We start from the raw sequence: 19,457 nt of genomic DNA on the forward strand, positions 1-19,457 counted from the left end.
TAATGCACCATCACACACAGCAAAACTGGTCAAGGAAACGATTGAGGCGTTTAGTTGGGAAATACTTTCGCATGCGGCTTACTCACCAGACTTGGCTCCGTCCGATTACTATTTATTTGCATCGATGGGACACGCACTTGTTAAGCAGCGCTTCACTTCTTACGAAAATGTACAAAAATGGCTCGATGACTGGTTTGCCTCAAAAGAGCAACAGTTTTTTTGGCGTGGCATCCACAAATTGTCAGACAGGTGGGAAAAATGTATAGCTAGCGATAGGCAATACTTCGAATAAAATATTTTTTATCATTTTCATACAATAAACCTGTATTTTCTATACAAAAATTCCGGTTTCACATTTACATACCTGGTATATATTTATGTATAAACAAGCAATGAATAGTTAATAAATAAAATTGAGTAATTAATAATTGTTTTCCAAATTTACAAATCGTTTCCCATAATTCTTTAATAGTTGGATAACCGTCTAAGTCGCTTGCGGCTTTAATTTTGTGCCGTAGGCATACTACTAACGATCGCATCTACTTACAGGCACTTGCCATGTTTCACGTGGTACAACGTGGTCAGGCGCATCATGACAACGGTGCACGTGTAACGCGTAGTTTTGTGTGCAAACGATACTGCGATACACGGTCCAAATTTCGCCCGTGTATATCGGTCCCGTATGATGCATGCACACGTACTGCATTATATGGCCGCTGCATACGCGCGCTCTTCGAAGACGCGTGTGTCCGTATTAAACGTACATATTTGCGCTTCAACGTATATGTGTACTTACTATTCCAGGACCATTGAATCGGCAGGGCAGCAATGCGTTGCCGCCAGTCTGCGCTAAAACATCCTTGACGGATTTAGGCCTGAGGTAAGCGCCAACGTCGCTCTGCTTCGTTGGTCCGCCTCGGTCGATCGCGCAGTCTGCGAAAATTTAGAATCGTTAAAATGTGTTTTAATTTTTTACGGAACGATATATCTTAGCGATAATGTACTTTTGTAGTCCCGATATACGATATACGATATCTTGAAAATGATTGGAAACCTCATATTAATATACAGACGTCGCTCGCGAAACTGAATGTCGTTAAAAGAATATTTTCATTTGGAGACGTCAAAAATTAATTTTTTAATTGTATATTTTGGATACATGATATCTTAAAAAAGTATTTCTACATTTTGGATCGAGCGAAATAATACATATATGACGAATTCAAATGAGAGTAGATTTGATAATCGAGTAAGTCGTGTCACTAAAACGATAAAGTTTCGGAAGTTATTCGACTTATATTTGTAAGTTATATTTGTATTTTGGGGATTCATTAATTGGGTGCATTGGTAAAGGTACAATTGAAATTACAAATTTCTTAGTCGGCTTCATTTTTAATGAAAAATTTTACTCAATTTTGAAATTGTGCTTTAATGGGCATCAAGCGTTGGTCAACAAGCGAAAATATTTGTAGGGTTTCGAAACATAATGCGCATTGACAGGTCAATCGCTAGAAGAAATAAAAGAGACTACAAGATCTTGTAAAGTAGAAATATTGGCTTTGTATGTGCTCCATGTGGAAAAGGAAGATTTTGTATATGATGCAGGAATAGCAGATTAAAGGTAAAAAAGTGTATTAAAAACTTTAACCGCGTTTTCCTTGAAACGAAGTTTCGTGAATTGGTTGCCATGATATCTCAAGACAAAGATATCCGATCGACTTTTATTTTTATAAATATATAAAGTAGATGCCGTGTTATCGCGATGAAGTTGATATCTTTAATATTTCGATTGTTTAAGAACTACCAAAGTTAAGAAAAAGTGGTTAAAAACGATTTTTCTCTTCGTCGTGTTGTCCTGTAAAAAATTTAATGTTTCTTTTCATTGTCGTATTGTTTTGTAAAAAAAATTAATGTTTCTTCTCAATCAGAGACAATAACCACAAATTTATAGTTTAATAATTTGCCGTTTTGACTTCAGAAGTCTACAACATCTGAAATTGTGGCAACCGTGCAAACAAAACTTTGCTGCAGCGCTACACTAAATTATATAACTTTATTATTAATGAAGATAATGATCTATGAAAATTATTGTACATAATTAAAACATAGATAAATATTTTTGCGAAATTACAGAATTATATGTCTTATAGTTTCTTAAAATAATTCGTAAATATTCTTATTTAATTCATTCTTATCTAGATATATAAAATAAAATATCTATCTATCTATGCGCTATTATACAGTTTAATCGATCTGGAAAAATTTTATATAATTATTTTCTAGGACGCTACGGAAAATATAAACTACATGAAACCTGACTATTTTACGCTCCTAGATTTCATCTCTCTAATACTTTGTAATAATTCAAGAAACGCCAGATTAATTTTAGTTGGTCACCTATAAAACGATGCCCCAAATGAAAATATCCCTTTAATATTTCTTCGTCTCAGGGAATCGACGTTATTTAAATTAAACTGACAGATCGACCCAATTTTTAATCAAATATTGCTCGTTGAACCCTCGATGATCTCTTCATTTCCTTGTTCTATATTCGTTAACTACTCTATGGCTCTCTTTTACAATAGCTTTCTCTCTCTCTCTCTCTCTCTCTCTCTCTCTCTCTCTCTCCTTTTCTCTCTCTTTTTCTCTCTATTAAATCGCTTCTAGTTTTAACGAGCCGACTAAAGATTGCCGGATGGTCGATTGGGCATTCGTTAACAAGAATTTGGTAGGAATTTGTGTGCGATGCTTGCAGTCGGAATTAGATTTGAAGTGGGAAATATATATGCGAGTCCAATTATTTGTGGGAATTTGCGGATAGTTATTCTTTTGGTGAAACTGTAGTGTAATTTAGCGGATGTAATTATATGATGGAGAATAATTAAAGATATTCGCAAAACCTGCAGCATATAGAAAATCGATGTTTTCATATTATTGCGTTCCTACAATTTAATTAACTGTGAATCAATTTTAGATTACAATAATGCCTACAGTATGCAAACGGCAAACGTGTTTCTTACGCCGGGAGCGTTTGCATTGAATTTCATAATATTTGCGAATTGGTTATTGCGTAAAAGGATTATTGCGTAAAAGGATTATTAATGTAATTATCGCATTGAACTTTCTACAAACAATAACGGCTTATTTTCAAACGCGGTTGTAATATTCGATACTTTTCCGTATTGTTTGTTATTCGCCGAAATATTATTTGATGTTACGTATAATCTTGACTATCGTATAAATCTGAAATATAATATTAACATATATAATTACAATTTTGTGTTTCACTTAAGTGTCATTGTCGATGACACGAGAAATAATATCGTGCGTTTATTGCACACTTCTCCACGACTGTAAAAAAAATGCACGAAAATTTTTGTAGCAATATAACGCGATATGCAACTTATTTTTAAATGTATTTCAAAGTTTCTCCAATATTTTTAACCGTGGACGTTGTGTGTCACACAGTTGATATTATAAAATTGCAACGAGTTGTAAAGAAGACTGCCGATAAAATGCTATACTTTTTAGAATTTTGAAGTTGCAACTTTTCATTGCAAATAATTGTTGCAATTGACTGAGCAAACATGACAGAGATAACTTTTCTGTACGTTTTTATAAACTACGATTCTGTAAACAATATATTTCGTTCTGTATTAAACATGATATAAATATGCTGTAATGTGGCCATCATTTCCTGATATCAGGTCAAGTTGGCTAGCTCTGGGATAAGAATATCAGAAGAGATAAGAAGTATAAAATACGTATAATTTTGCACATTAAAAAATATTAAAATTGCATCTTTATCAAAACCTATATGTTACTTTGCATAAGAAACTATTAACTTTAATAATTCAATTCAATGTTGACCTAACTTTTAATTAAGTTAGATGTCGTTTATATCTCTTAACTAACTTAATTTTGTAAACAATGAATTTTAAACTTATTTTAATTAAGAAAAAAATATTAACTTACTCCTGACAAAAGCTTACTCCTTACAACTCTGCCCAACAACTATAGTCAACATAACCCTTTAGGTCAATTAGACTCTTGGGTCAGCTAGACCCGAGTTTCTCCTATTCTAAAGTAATATTTAATTTTTAGTACAACATTATTCGTCTTAAGCATTAAAATCTTAATTGATTTTAATGCACGACCAAATATTTTATCGAGATGTTTAACGTCAAAAGTCGATCGCGGTTGGTGAATTAACATCTTGCCTGCCTAAGCACACAGTCTCATTCCGCTTTGTCGACGGCAAACATTGCTGCGGCCATTGTCACGCGTGCGTTTACGTCGCATTATTGCAAGAAGTCACCTAAGCAGTCAGCAGGTGCATGTGTTTGAACTAAAGCGGTGAGGGTTCCGGCTTTCCCTCTGGCGTCCACACCTACGTTCAATATAGACTGAGGATATTGGAGATCTGGTTACCGTACGTGTGTATGATTAGTTCTGATTAGATTCGACCGAATAGGCAGTGGCTCACGTTTCTCACGTAACGCGTATACTGCCGCTGGCGGTGCACTTCGTATTCGCGTCCGCGTCCATAACAAGTAATGAATAAAGAGACGAAGGGAAATTATGCCAGTCGCTGTTCGCGACAATCTCGACGTTGTAATCGCGAAATGGCATATTGAAGCATACGGGCGAACCGTTATCTCTATATTGGCACGATATCGCGCCACGATATTGGTCGAATATTTATAACAGCGCGATCTCTTGTCGTTATTACGAAAATAACAGCGCGACATTACAAGTATAAAGTAACTATCGAGCTCTCGCGGTTATTGGAGTCTTAATGATGAAGGGATCTGTTGGGACAACTCGAAGAAATATTCTTCGAAGATATCGAAGAAATATTCTTTAACATTAATCACTAATGGCAAATATTGTGTTACGACGGAATTAAAACGTCTGTGAAGCAAACGATGTGAATCGCGTATTTTATTACATTTCATAAAAGTACGACTACACGGAAGAAACAATTCTGTTGGTGCAACCAAATTTTCGGTTGCTCAAGTATCAGACGAAAACGCGGCTGTAGGAATGGAAACATTCTTTTATGAGGTTTCTGTATAGTCAATTGTTTTCAGTTACCTCAACCGAGTTCTAATATCGTTGAATGTTCAGACGAATATTTTTGGTTGCGACAACAGAAATATTAGTTTTCATAACAGAGATATCGCTTCTGATCATCTAATTTTCAGTTAGTTCCTATTTGATTGCATCAACTAAAATTTCTTTTGCGCGTATTAATCGTTATAAATAACGTGTATTAATCGTTAAAATTAATCGTTATAAATTGGTAATTGCTTTTTGCTGTCGGATATAACTGTGTTATATTTGGAGGAACTTGTATTCGGACGAACCGTTGAATTCCTCATCAACACCTCTTCCTAGTCGTCTCGCAGAGATAATCTGTTGCTTCTTCCCTTATAGAAATGTAATACTGATAAATAATTATCACTGGCCAAATTATTACTTACCAGTATTACATTTCTATAAGGGTTCGTCGATATATATTTGTGATACAGATTATATGTGACTTGTATATTCTTTATTATATATCTCTTTATTATATTTCATAAAAAATGTGGTTGTCGATGGTTATGACACGGGATGACTTGGTAATTGCTTTTGCCATCGAACATAATTCCCTTATAGAAATGTAATACTGATAAGTAATAATTTGGCCAGTGATAATTACTGTCGTTCAATAATTTTATTACTCGTACAAGTAATAAAATTACTATTTATTACTGGCCAATTTATCACAGCCAGTGATATTTTTCTATAAGGGAACTACGTTATATTTGGAGGAATTTCCATTAGGACGAAGAATTGGTTAATTCCCTATCAACACCTTTTCCTTGCCGTTTCGCAGGAATAATTTATTGCTTCTCCGTCGATATATATTTGTGATACAGGCAATGTGTATATTCTTCACTATATCTCATAAAAAATGTGGCTGTCGATCGTTATAACACGGAATGACTTGGTAATTGCTTTTACTGTCGGATATAACTGTGTTATATCTGAAGGAACTTGCATTCGGGCGAAATATTGATTAATTCCTCATCAACACCTCCGACTTTGCGGTCTGGCAGAGATAATCTATTGCTCCTCCGTCGATATTTACCTTGGTCGCTTGACGGAAGCCACGTCGACCGTTACTTCCTCCTGTTTACTCGCGTTGACTTTAATACACGAGCATCAAAGTGCGAACGGTCGAACGAGCATGAGAATGAATTGGAGGAGATCCAAGGTGAGTAGATAGGTATGTAGATGTAGCTAGATAGGTAGCTGGATGCCGCAAAGTTTGTCCTCGCGCTTTCGTATTGCCAAAGTTTAGTTCGCTCGGGAACTTTTCCACCGGGAATTGATTCACCTCCGTCTTCCTGCGCACGCGGTATCGCCATTTTGCGCTTTTCCGCGATCATGCACGGAAACTCGGTGCATGTTTGCGTGTACGCGCGCGCGTCTCGATTTGCTTTGTGGATCGCAAGGACAACAATGCCGTTCACAGCGTGTCCTTCCGCGTGTGTTGTCCCGTAGGTCATGCAGTTACCCCCGTCTGCTGGTGCCGTGGTAGTTACTGTCGTGTAACGTATGTGTAACGACTTCACCAGAGCCACGTCGTAAACCGAAATGCGTCGGGCCGAGAATATTATACGCTGTCGACGTGGTCGCTCGGTGACGTTCGGCGCGCAAATAGCTCCGCAGGATCGAGAAATTCGCGTCGAGTCTCGGAGCGTTAGATGGAATTTTTATGACCAAATGTGTTAAAAATATTATCGCGTCGTGGAGAACGGTCGATTCCCGCGCAAGTTGTTGGCTCATTCCGAATGTATTGGACAATGCTTATGGCCACGTGCGCTATGTATGTTGCAGTGTGATAAAATATTTCGAAAATGCTTTATCGGTCATAAAACAGCATCGGGAGAGCTTGATGTGAGTTTGAGTGAAATGGAGTCGAACGATGGGATCATCAATCGCGTTATATCGTTTACATGATTGAATTCGAAAGGAGACGGTAGTGTATATAATTTTAGAATATTCTGAATAAAGAGAGAAATTTCTGTGAGTATAGAATATTTTATATAACATCTTAAACTTCGATACGTATAATTAATAAAGAATGTGTAATTGATAAAGCACTTCGAGACCTTTCCTTACCAGAATTTATTCAAAGATATGACATTTCAAAGACAGGAAGTTGTTTTTTACAACTCAAGTATTTCAAAAGCAAAACATTATAGATAAAAATCTGTCAAACAAAAATGATTTATATATGTACATTATATATATAGTGTATAGTCTTCAGTTGTTTCTCTATTAAAGAAGATTTCCTGAAGAAGTGAATTGGGATACTTGCGGAACATTAGAAACGAATTCACGAAAGATGCGACACCAATTCGGGGCCAGATTAAGCAATTAATGAGGATATTTACAGCCACCGATTAAAACGTAATTACACTCTATATGTTGTCGCATAAACGCAATAATTTTTGGCATGGTATTCAATAGAACGTGGAGAATTTCAATTCTTCAGTTTCTAGAGCGATAGACCGAAATTATAACGGTAATTCAAAAGCAACTTCCTGTCTTTGAAATGTCATACTCTTGAATAAATTCTGATAAGGAAAGGTCTCGAAGTACTTTATCAATTCTGAGTTTAGATCAGTATAGAATTATTCTAGGAGGTCTAAATGACACAAATTTCCATTTGCGCTCCCTATCTTTGCGTTAGAAAAATGGCAGCATGCAGAATTTTATAATTTTTAATTTAATAAATAAAAAATCATACTAATTAGTCCCGCTGTAGAAAAATATAGAATTTACTCAGCTTTAAATTCGATTCAAGAATAAATCGATGGAGCACTTCCATTCCATATTTTTTACAGTAAGACAAGTTAAAATAGAGGTTGAAAGTAAGATTACAATCTTTGTTTTACATTATGGTATTTATGTAGATATAAATTTCAGCCAATATTTTTAATTAAAGTTAGCAAAAAAAAAATTATTATGATTCTTTTGTTTTATGAAGTTATTGAAAATTATAAAATTCTATATAATGTCACTTTTTTTAAACGTAAAGATAGAAGCTGTAACTAGAAATTTATATTGTTTAGAGGTCTCCTAAGAACAATGCTACATTAGTTTAAATTCAGAATCGATGAAACATTTTGAAACTTTCCCTTATAAAATAATTTTTCCTTTTGAAAAATTTTATCCGAAGCGTATGGGTTATACAAATAAATAGTTTGTCTATTACGGGTTAGATATAGACAGAAGCAACGCAATTGACTAAATTCAGGCACTGACATGGGACATCTGCGATCAGCTGATCGATACGTTTATAAACATTATTTTTATAATTTTCGTTAATGATCTTACGCAAGAGGAATAAGTTTTAAATTAGTAGAGTACGATTATAATGTAATGTTCGAGGGTGAAATATTCGAGTTTTACCGAACTAGAACATAAACTTTAAAAATATAAACAAGAGACGGAATGTTAATCACAGTTTGAAAAACATATGTATAAAATTGCTCATTCTAGGTTTCGAGTTTCTTTTTTGAGCAGTTCTATTTATTTGAAATTAATTCATAAAACTAATTAATATTTTATGACTTATTAATAAAAAGAATGAATATTTCATAACTTAAATTTTTTTTTCAATAGCTCTTCCACAATGAACAAAGGGAGAATTTATTTCTTTTAAAATTAAAAAAAAAAATTTTTGAGTAGAGAATAAACTGATTCCTTTTAATTTAATTACTACCACGATGGTATATCGATAATGTGTGTCGCATAACAGAAATCTGTTTCCACCTATCTGTGTTTTGATTTTCTACAATATTTTTATTAAAAAATATAAATGGATGTTATATTTTTAGTCTTCTTCCGTAAACAATAAGTAATAAACAAGTATGTATAGAGAACAATGTTTTTGTTATTTCGTCAAAATGATAGACGCAGAATAGCCAGCGTTGCCGGAGATTGCCGTGTTGAGTTACACTACGCGTATAGAAAGAGTATGAAGCGCTTTCAGGTTTACACGCTGCATTACGTCACTGCTGCTTATGCATATGCAGAAATGATAATTTGACAACTCGAGGTGTTCCTGCCTCTCCCACGAGATTACCAGCCCTCTCGTACATGAACGTAATCGAAACTTCTCTTGTCGATCACGCATGTGCCGGGCCGCGTTATAGACCGGAGCGCAGAATATTGTACGAAAGATTCGATGCAATAATGTAACGTAGACCGAGGGATTCTCAGATTTGCCAAGATTCATCTTCTCGCGAGTTGCGCTATTTACAATCGGGCTGTTCGTCACGCGCGTCACTGGAGATTATTATCACGTGATCACAGTAACGTCTTCGGATCCCGGCTTGGAGTCTCGGGGAGTACAGATGTGTTTTATGGTTTGCACATGTATCAAGTTGACGGGATTGCGCCGTGATATAGCGCGACAGATTATTACACGGATTCTGATGTCACAGGTGTTACTCCTGGCTGCCTGTCAACAGGTTTGTATAGCTTGACTCTGTGTGTGTGTATGTATGTGCTCAACATGTGATCAACATCACTAGCAAGACCTTGTACAAACGTGAAAAGCGATTTTTTTTTATCACTCAATCAGGAGGATGCCAAAGTGGATGACAAATTCTAAAAGCGTCGATAACGTAGAAGCGATCGTCGATACGCCACGTCAGACAAGCACTGATACAACTACGCTGCCCTTTTCGTATTTCTTGCACATGTAGATTTTATATAAATGTATGCTGTTTTACTATATTTAGTAGAAAACTTTAATCATAATATATAGCTTAATATATAGAAATTCTCCCGTAAATTTCATGTATATTTTCAAACTTCTAAATTTACAGTTGTAAAAGTATAATAATATTCTTTGAAACGAGTAGAACAAACACACATGTTCGATATGTATAGAACTTTTGTATCAAGCAAATATTCACACTAACTGACAGCTTGAATTTCAAAATTTGTATCGCTTTCGTCATGCATTAAGCATTGCGCCAATTCATTTCGGCAGATATTTGCAATGTGTAAAAGCGTTTGTACGATCAATACGATGTGAAAATAATCAATATTTTGCCCGTAAAATTTTCAAGTATGACATCCTTTTAAATTAAATTGGCAATTAAATTATTACCAATGTAAATAATTGATCAATAATCAGTTAACACTATACTCTTCTTTTACATTTATTTAGCGCGATAACGTCTGTCGAATTCGAGACATCTTCCACTTATTCGCATCTATTTTACAACTTTCTAAATTCATAATGTTGAACATTCCAGAAATGGCGTTTGAGATTCAGATTCCTTCGGCATTTGAAGAAGCTGCAAGGAGAAAAGCACGATCTAAGAATCTCATCAACCAAGACATGGTGGCCAGACGAGAAAGGAGTGACATCGCGGGGCGGAGGGCAAAGGCGACTCTCCTTGCGGCTCGCACATGCACGGCGAATCTTAAATTCCAAGCCTGCCGCAACGGTTCCCCACCTCCCATCTCGGCGCATAGCCGAGTGAATAACTAGCGTAATTGTCGGCGACCCAATTGCAAGCCACGTCGGGGGTTGCATTTCGAATACTAGAGCCGGCGGGCGGAAAGCGGGTGTACAAGTGGCGAGGGCGATGGAAGAGCTCGGGTTACATCGCGCGTCAAGATCCGCCCGCGATTTCGTATCGGGGGATTAATCATCCTCTCGCGCTCAGCTTAGCTTTAATTACGATCGTCGGTGCTTTAGACCGCCGCGCGGCGACGCGATGGACGTGACGCCCGCGAATAATCGTGCGCCAAGTTATTTGCGGCCCGGTACATGTAACGGCCGCGCAGAGAAAACAGTTAGGGGATTGTGATTGCGAATAAATCGTTCTTTTACGTCCCGCCTGCAAGTATGTCGCGCTGTTTGCGCGCGCCAGCCGCAAACGCGGCGAATCGCGAGTTCCGCTCGGTTCTTTATGTACTTCGGCCTTTGTGTTGCGCGCGAAAATATTTTTCCCGTTGTTTCTCCCTCTCTCCTTCGCCGCACTCGTTATGTCGTCCTAATGGCACAATGCGAGCGGATACGTTCTTATGGAACGAGCGCCGTAACTTGGACTTCCGAACGCGAATTTCACGGATCGTGAAAATCTGCAGTTTTCCTGGGCGATACGCGAAGGAGACACAAAATAGGACGGAATTTTGCTACAATGTTGTACACAATGTATTACACAATACTGTGTTTTGTATCGACAGCCAACTCACTATATTTGGATGATAATGCGAACATTCTGTTGAATACTCTTTTTGTTCTTGGATATTCTGAACACTAATGCACTCCTCGTTGCTTTTTATTTTTCAACGAACTTGTTCTTTTTAATTTTACAACAAATTGATATATAATTTAGCGAAAGTAATAATTATTTTTAAGTAATTTTTCCCATAGAATCGATTCCCGCTGTTAGTAAAAAAAATCAAATTAATTTACTTAAACAATTATTGATTAAAAAAATTAGAAACATTATTTTTTCTCTATATTTGAACATGTTTTGATGTCATGTCCTGTTTTTCATAGTTACGAAGAGCTCACAAATTGTAGTTTAGGATCAGGCATTAATGGGTTAATACGTACACACATACACACATATTGTTCGATTAATTTATTTTTACAATCGAGTTACTTTGTTACTAATTGGGACGTTTGGCTTATGTCGTGATTAGTCTCACGTTTTCCGAATGAGATCATCCGATTATCGGTTGTATCGTGAAGCATTCTGCATGCGCAGCTGCATGTGTATGCGTCGATGTATTAATACATCTGTGCGCTGCAGCTGTCGTCGTGACTATCGCTCCATTGATCAACTTCAGCGGCTAAAATTGCCAACTACTCACGATAGAATGGACACGATCGATACCAAAAGGGCTTTGACCAACCATCGCACAAAGGTCTCGTCGTCGAGGGTGCACGGAAGGAACGTCAGTTCACCTTAGAAGTCTATTTGGACAGAGCAAATTTTTAATGCGGCATCGCCTTAAAATCGCCTCGTGACTTCCTTTGCGGTAGCTACGTTATTTCGAATTCGGCTAAATTGTATTGCATGCAAGCACAAATTTGAGGGAAACTAGGACGAGCTTTTTCCCTTAAAAAGGCAACGGTGTAAATGCGAAATCTATCGATTTATTGTGAAAAAGTTAAATGCGTGTTCTGGAATAATCATCGCATGTTCCAGAATCGTCAAAAGATATTGCAGCGGCGGTTAATATTATAAAATATAAAATATCAATACTATGTATGTGTGTGTATGTATATAAAGTATAAAATATCAATATCATGTATGTGTGTGTATATAAAATATAAAATATCAATATCATATATGTGTATGTATGTGTATATGCGCGTGTGCACAGATATATAAACGGGAAGCGGATGTAATATCAGAATTTCATGCGATAAATTCTCAATAACGAATTGTTATACAGCAGATAAAATACTCATGCCTATACACGTTTTCAAACTGAAATATTTCGCTAGAAAGTTCGGACGATTTAACCGACCATCGAATAGAATTTCACGAACTCGTCAGAATGAGTTCTCGTCAGAGTACGTATCCGCCTGTAATTGTAAACTTTAACCGATGCTCAAATATAGATGCATACCGATATGTACAACTACTACACAAATACAATCTACGCTCTGTTCGACAAACCTTCCGCACCGGAGTCTGTTCGCGAAAAATTTTCCACAGGCTATCGCATTGTTTGCGCTTGCCAAATATTCGACGATTAAGGCGAATTGGATGAATTTTTTTCATCCATTGTCCGCTTATCTAGAACAATTCTAGGTGTGGGTTTTGATGTGCACGTGCATCCATACGAAACTCGATTTTGTGTAAATGGTCACCTGTGTAAATATTTGATGACAAACTGATAATGTAGTGTACGTAGCAAACACTAAATTTCTTAAATTGAAAATATAAACTATAATATAATTATATTAGTAGGATTATAAAAAAAGAGGTAGAGTGATTGCCGTACTTTTCATGACTAATGTGCATATTTGTAATTTTTTATTCATTTTTGTTCCATTATGAGTGCATAAAAACTCCGATAGAAATATATGCAGATTGCATTTGGCCAATTACTGTCTGATATTAATGCATTCCTATTAGTTGTAAAAATACTGCGTAGGAACTGGACATAAACTTAATAAAGCTTTACTCAGTGGTGGAAACAGTTTGCTCTATGCGACTGCTTCTCTCCAAAACATAGTATTGGTAATACCAATTTAATTTTGTAATACGAATGCGTATTATAAAACTAAATCGAATATTGTGATCTCTTTTGTGAGTAAATTTGAAACATATTTATTTATATTGTTAAAAAAGAGCTTAAAATTGCGTGAACAACGAGAATGTAACATACAGTAAAAAAAAAGGAAATTGGAATTACTTGACAATATTAAGTCATATGACAGAGATGACAACTAAAGTTAAAAATAAAAATGAGCAAACGATAAATGAAATATATGGTAACAGCGTTTGCCTTAGATGATTTCAGAATTATTTAAATGAAGATGAGATGAAAATTTATAAATTTATTTTAGATGAGATAAAGATGATTTTGACTTTAATTCATCAAGATAAGCTGGTTGGCGCGATTCAACTAGATACTTTTTCTAAATAATTTTGAGACTATTCATAAAAAATAAAAAATTGCGCAGATCATAAAAAGGGAATTAAAACTCACACAATTTTATTTCAGATTTTTATTTTTTTAAAATAAAAAATGTCTCTAATGTGTGGATTTCGAATTTTGATAAGCAGTTTAATGTTTGGTTTGATAAATTTCTAAGTTTTAAAAAGCGGCACGTTAATTAGTTATCGTATTTTATAGCAGCAAGTGTTTCTGCGTCCTGTGTGCAGAAGCCATAACTAGTACATTTTAATAAGTCAAATTCTATTGATTTCTACTCATAATCAGATTTACCATTAATTCTATCTTTTTTTATGATGCATCAAAATCTTGACTTTTAGATATAAGATGTTTTGATAAGGTGTATAGATAAACGCAGCATCAGATTTTCTCTCACTTTCTTGACCTGTAAATCGAGATCGAAATACATAGATTCGGACGCCATCAGAATCGCTTCCTCGCTTGATTGGAATTCTTCGGTTATTAGACAAAAGTTACACAACTGTCTAATAATTGTTTAAGGACTGCATTGAATTTCTCCACTAGGAATGTATATGATAATTTTTTATTTTTTTCATCTTCTTTCTTTCTTTTTTTCCTTAAAATATACTGATTTGCATTAACGTCTTATTACATGAAACAGAGAATTACATGAAACTATTATTATTGCTAAGCAATAGAACGTTACCAGAAATATCCCTGCATCGGATAGATAACATCGAAGAGATCGACGCACGATATCGATGCAATCAAAACATCGTGATGCTATTTTAAATTGCGCCACGATTAAAAAGTTATGGATTCGATATCGTTTTATCCCATTCCCTGCTTCTCTTACAATATGTTCGCAATTAGCGGGATATTAAATTCCCGGACGTTGCTGCACGGCTCGCGAATGGATCGCGTGTCTGCGCCGCTCGTGCAGCGTGTGTGCAGTCCGAACGAGAGTGCGGCCGAGATCGATACTATTTAATTTATGGACGTCCGAATCTAATGTTTCTCCTTATCTAAATACCGATAAGTGCGAGCGCGCGTAAGCCTGGGAACACATACATGATCTTTCCGGAAAGTAATGAGACTGATTTTCTTGGGCCAATCAGAAGGGTCGGGGGACAGAGTCGCCGGGCATGACGCTTGGTGGGAAATGTCAGGTAAAGGTCTGACCCAGCTCGATTGCCTCTGAATCTTTACAGAGTACAGATCGCTTGCGAAGTGGACAGCTGTTTGAGCGTCGCGTCACGGGTCAAAATGCAGCGCAGTGTCGATCAGCAATACGTGATAAAGTTTTGCGTTAAACTCGAAAAATCTGCATAACCTTACACCTGCATACAAAATAAATGGGAATATCATTTTGCAAACGACTATTGGACTAATTTGGATAACTTATCTTTGGAACGTTTGATGAACATTTTTCAAATAGTATCAAGAATCATCTTTGCATGTTATCTGAATGTAATACTGCAGGTTCTCTTAATCTATATAAAATATTAAAATTAGTGCCACTTTAACATTCTATATATATTCATACGACATTATTTTCATCTTTTTAATATTTTGTGAGAATATTCTAATATTTTCCAAGAACATTTATATAATATTTGTAGAATATATTTGTGTTATCTGGGATGTAATACTTCGTTTAATGATAAAATATTTACACAGAGCATTATCAATATTTAAATAATAATATAATTCTTAATAATATAATAATATAATTCTTAATAATATAATAATATAATTCTTTGCTAAGTAATTAAATACTTAATAAATACTGTCAAGATTTAAAATATTAACCCAGACAACGCATAATATTAATGATAAATATTTATAAATATTTATTTCGGATTATTCTTTTTAAATATAATAAAATATTTTATATTTTTATATATATATATATAAAGAGAGAAAGGAAAAAGTATGAAAATCTTTATTCAAAATATTATTAAAATATAAGCTAAATATCTAAATATTTTATGCAATATTTATTAAATAAAAAATTAATATTTTTAGTAATATTTTGTAAATATTTCTATAAATATTACACATGAAAAATATAATTATTTATAGTTATTAAATTAATGAAGAAATAAAAAAATCGAAATTTAAATTGGTTAATGCAGATACCGTCTCACACTTCGGAGACATTAAAATGTCTCTTATGTCCAAAACCGCTTTCACTTTAGTCACATAGTCCGAAGTGTGAGAAGTTGATGGGCGCCCTGCGCGTTGCTCATCCTAGATGTCCTATCTTCCTTCTCTGAACGCTTTATGCCACCTAAACACTTGTGCTTTCGACAAAGCATCCTTCCCGTATGCTTTCTCTATCATAGCAAGCGTCTCAGTCGCAGATTTTTCGAGTTTAACGCAAAACCTTATCACGTATTGCTGATCGACACTGCGCTGCATTTTGACCCGTGACGCGACGCTCAAACAGCTGTCCACTTCGCAAGCGATCTGTACTCTGTAAAGATTCAAAGGCAATCGAGCTGGATCGGACCGTTTACCTGATATTCCCCACCAAGCGTCATGCCCAGGGACTCTGTCCCCCGACCCTTCTGATTGGCCCAAGAAAATCAGTCTCATTACTTTCCGGACCATGTACATTGATAAAATCGTTATCTTGAAAAGATCAAAAGGTTTCCGACTATTTGAAACGTGTCTGACGCTTGACACGAGTTCGCCGATATGTGCACGCTACTTATGAACCATTTTTTCTCAGAGTACTGATAATTATAGAATTCTCGAGACAGAAAAGCTGACGGAGATGGTTAAGAATCCATTATTCAATTTAATCATCAGTATGATATGAATACGTGACTCATTTAGAGAAATAAAATATTCACTGTTGTAGATATCCAATACTTAGATTAAAGCTTTCCTCGCGCGATAGTAAAACGTTCGTCTCGTTTCTAATTATCACAAGTCCTGTTATCGCCTAAAACTATTCCTAGGAAAGAAACCGCTACGTGCTCCGCAGTAATTAACTCCTACACCAGTATGCGAAGGGCAAAAAGCGCATCGCTGGAAGGTCTAATTTGCTAATCGAATCGACTGCAACTTCACCGCTTTGTTGAAATAATCAGAATGGATTTTTCCTATTCCCCTCAAACGAACGTGACATCACGATGACATCATGAAAATATCAATGTGGGATATTCTTTTAGAATGGTAAGATAATGTTTACTAAAAAAAGAAATCGTTGCTTTCACATAAATTGATTTATTAAATGCGAGTGGTGTTTGCCGAGACTCGACTCGCGTTATTAGAATTGATACCACTCGACGCTTCCACTCGCTCTCTTTTTCTACACCTGACGATGCAATAACAATCTTCGCTTCTTCTCGCTTGCTTCGCGACTCAATTCTCCTCTATTCTACAATTCTGCATCTTCGCGTCTCCGTCCCAATTCTACTGTATTCTCTTTTTCAACACTTTATATTGCAGCTACTGCTTTGTGTCCAATCATGTGATGTCCGTATGACATTAACATGATTACATCGATAAATATAGGAGATTAATACAAGAAACAAAATAATACAAATAAGGTTATACATGTCATTACATTATAAGCGTTATATTCGCAGTCGCTAATTTAAAAAAAATACATCAATTTCGTAATATCAAAAATTCACTCACATGCCTTACGCTAGAAAATCACGCGTGTGTAATTACTTTCCTGAAAAACTTATAACAACGATAATCAATTTGTTATATACAGTTCTAAACTTGTACATTTTATATTTTTTAATTTTAACCAGCGCGGCGGTTCGCTTTTTCGTGCACCGGATAAACTACGACACGGCATCGCGCGTTATTCCTTTCGCAGGAGCGACGGTAACGCGACAATAGTGGGATATATTCGGTCTCGTAGGACTGACTGCAAACTAAGTTTACTCGTCATTACCGCACTGGCTGCGCTGCTGTTAAGCAACGCCGGCAGTTCGTTTTACCTGCGTCCGCTTCCGCCTCCTCCACGGAAACGATGCTTTTTGCGTTTCGCTGCTTCTCTCCCTGCTGCTCCATGACGTAACGGTTTTATTAGATGCAGCGTAAAGCAGCTTGTCATCGCTGTTAGTACTCAGCAGAAGACCCGCGGAATCACGCCGCGCCTATATCGGATTCTAATGCGTGGAGGGAGTTTGATAACGAAAATTGTCAGGGCAATTTTTAACCGAGAAGTAGATCGACATTCTGCAGTGATTGACTATTCTTTCATTTCGTACATCCTACTTATATTTTACGCGGAGAGAACCAATTCTTTAGATTTAATAAGTTTCATTAAATTCAAAGAAATTTATTTATTAGAATCAATAATAAAATGGCAAAGAAATCAATTTTTTATTTAGTAAATAATTGTTTGGCTTTTCAAATAATTTCATTGCTTGGCCTAAATAATTTATTATTTGGTTCAAGGAGAAACATTATTTCATTTAATTTCTTCATTTCATTAGAAAAGTTCAGTAATTTTGTTTAAATAATCACAGACATTTCTTTTTTTGTATTACTGACGGGTTATTTTCTCGTTACTTTTTCGTATGCACTCCTTCCTTTAGGATTTTCAATTGAAATCCCTCTATCATCCCGTGATGCAATCATTTATTTTTTCTACTGATCACGGTTTGAATTGTTTATTTTGAACGATCCTATAGGAATTAATGATGCCAACTAGCTCTGCCAATTGTTTGTAATATTATTCTTGTAATTCATCCTTATAATAGCCATAAAAGTATTTCATGCCATGTTTATTAATAATTGTTGAAAATAATGCGAGAATGTTCGATATTTAATTGATATTGACAGAATGTCAATATTAGCACATCAGTGACGCTACGATTGCTCTTGAATCTTTTACCAAGTATTATATTGATTAGTTTAAACAATAGATTAGAGTAAAAAAACAAAACGTTAGAAAAAAACAAATAACACAATTTAATTTAACGAAACAAAACTTAAAATCTATATAACAAATAATATATTATTTTATTAAAAATCAAATTTTGATTTTTCTTTAAATAATAATATTTTTTCTACCAAACAATATGGTTCAATTTAGTGACAAAAATAATACTTGCTACAATATTATGTTGTTTGAAACCAAAAAATTCAAGTCAGGCAGATCGAAATACTTAATTTAAAGAAACCGTTCTTTCTGTGTATAGGAACTGAAATATACTATTAAAAAATACTATTAAAAAATTATTGTATACTATTAAAAAATTTACTATATATTATTATATACTATTAATATTATTAATAGTATTATTAATATAATATAATAGTACTATTAATATTATTATTAATATTATTTATATATTATTAAACAATTTACTATATATTTAGCGAAATTTATTGCGTTTCTTAGCAAGATAGACCTTATTGATAATGGATATTATTAGAAACACATTAAAATTGTTAAGAATATATAATTAATATGTAAAAACATTACAATATTCTTCTCATATAGACTTTACTTGTATCAACTTGACTAGAATCTGCATTTTCTCTGTTTGTACGCATTTTTCTGATAATATCACAACGATTAATTGTCAAAGCGTTGGAGAAGGTGAACTCCGTGGCCGATTTATGTGAAAGGATTGTCTGTTCGACGAACAATCAGTGCGACCGCTGAAATACGAGCTTTACTATCGCCGTTTGGATAGTAAAGGAGATGGATCTTTCTAAAAAAAAGTACGATATATCGAAAAATAGACAGAAGGAGGGGAAGAGAGAGAGAGAGAGAGAGAGGGGGG

At 35.1% G+C, this 19,457-nt stretch overlaps 1 protein-coding gene across 2 annotated transcripts in view; it reads right to left on the reverse strand.

The window, feature by feature from the left end:
* Positions 1 to 19,457, reverse strand: part of LOC116852679 (neurotrimin-like) — a 209,288-nt gene that overhangs the window by 71,304 nt on the left and 118,527 nt on the right. For both annotated transcript variants that reach the window (XM_032833292.1, XM_032833362.1), the window contains exon 3: positions 797 to 933. In XM_032833292.1, coding sequence (XP_032689183.1) covers positions 797 to 933 — 137 coding nt within the window. The remainder of the gene's footprint in view (positions 1 to 796; positions 934 to 19,457) is intronic.

This window comes from Odontomachus brunneus, unplaced genomic scaffold, assembly GCF_010583005.1.
Source record: "Odontomachus brunneus isolate Ranch 3 - 2012 unplaced genomic scaffold, Obru_v1 Obru_scaffold_001, whole genome shotgun sequence".
NCBI classification, from domain to species: domain Eukaryota; kingdom Metazoa; phylum Arthropoda; class Insecta; order Hymenoptera; family Formicidae; genus Odontomachus; species Odontomachus brunneus.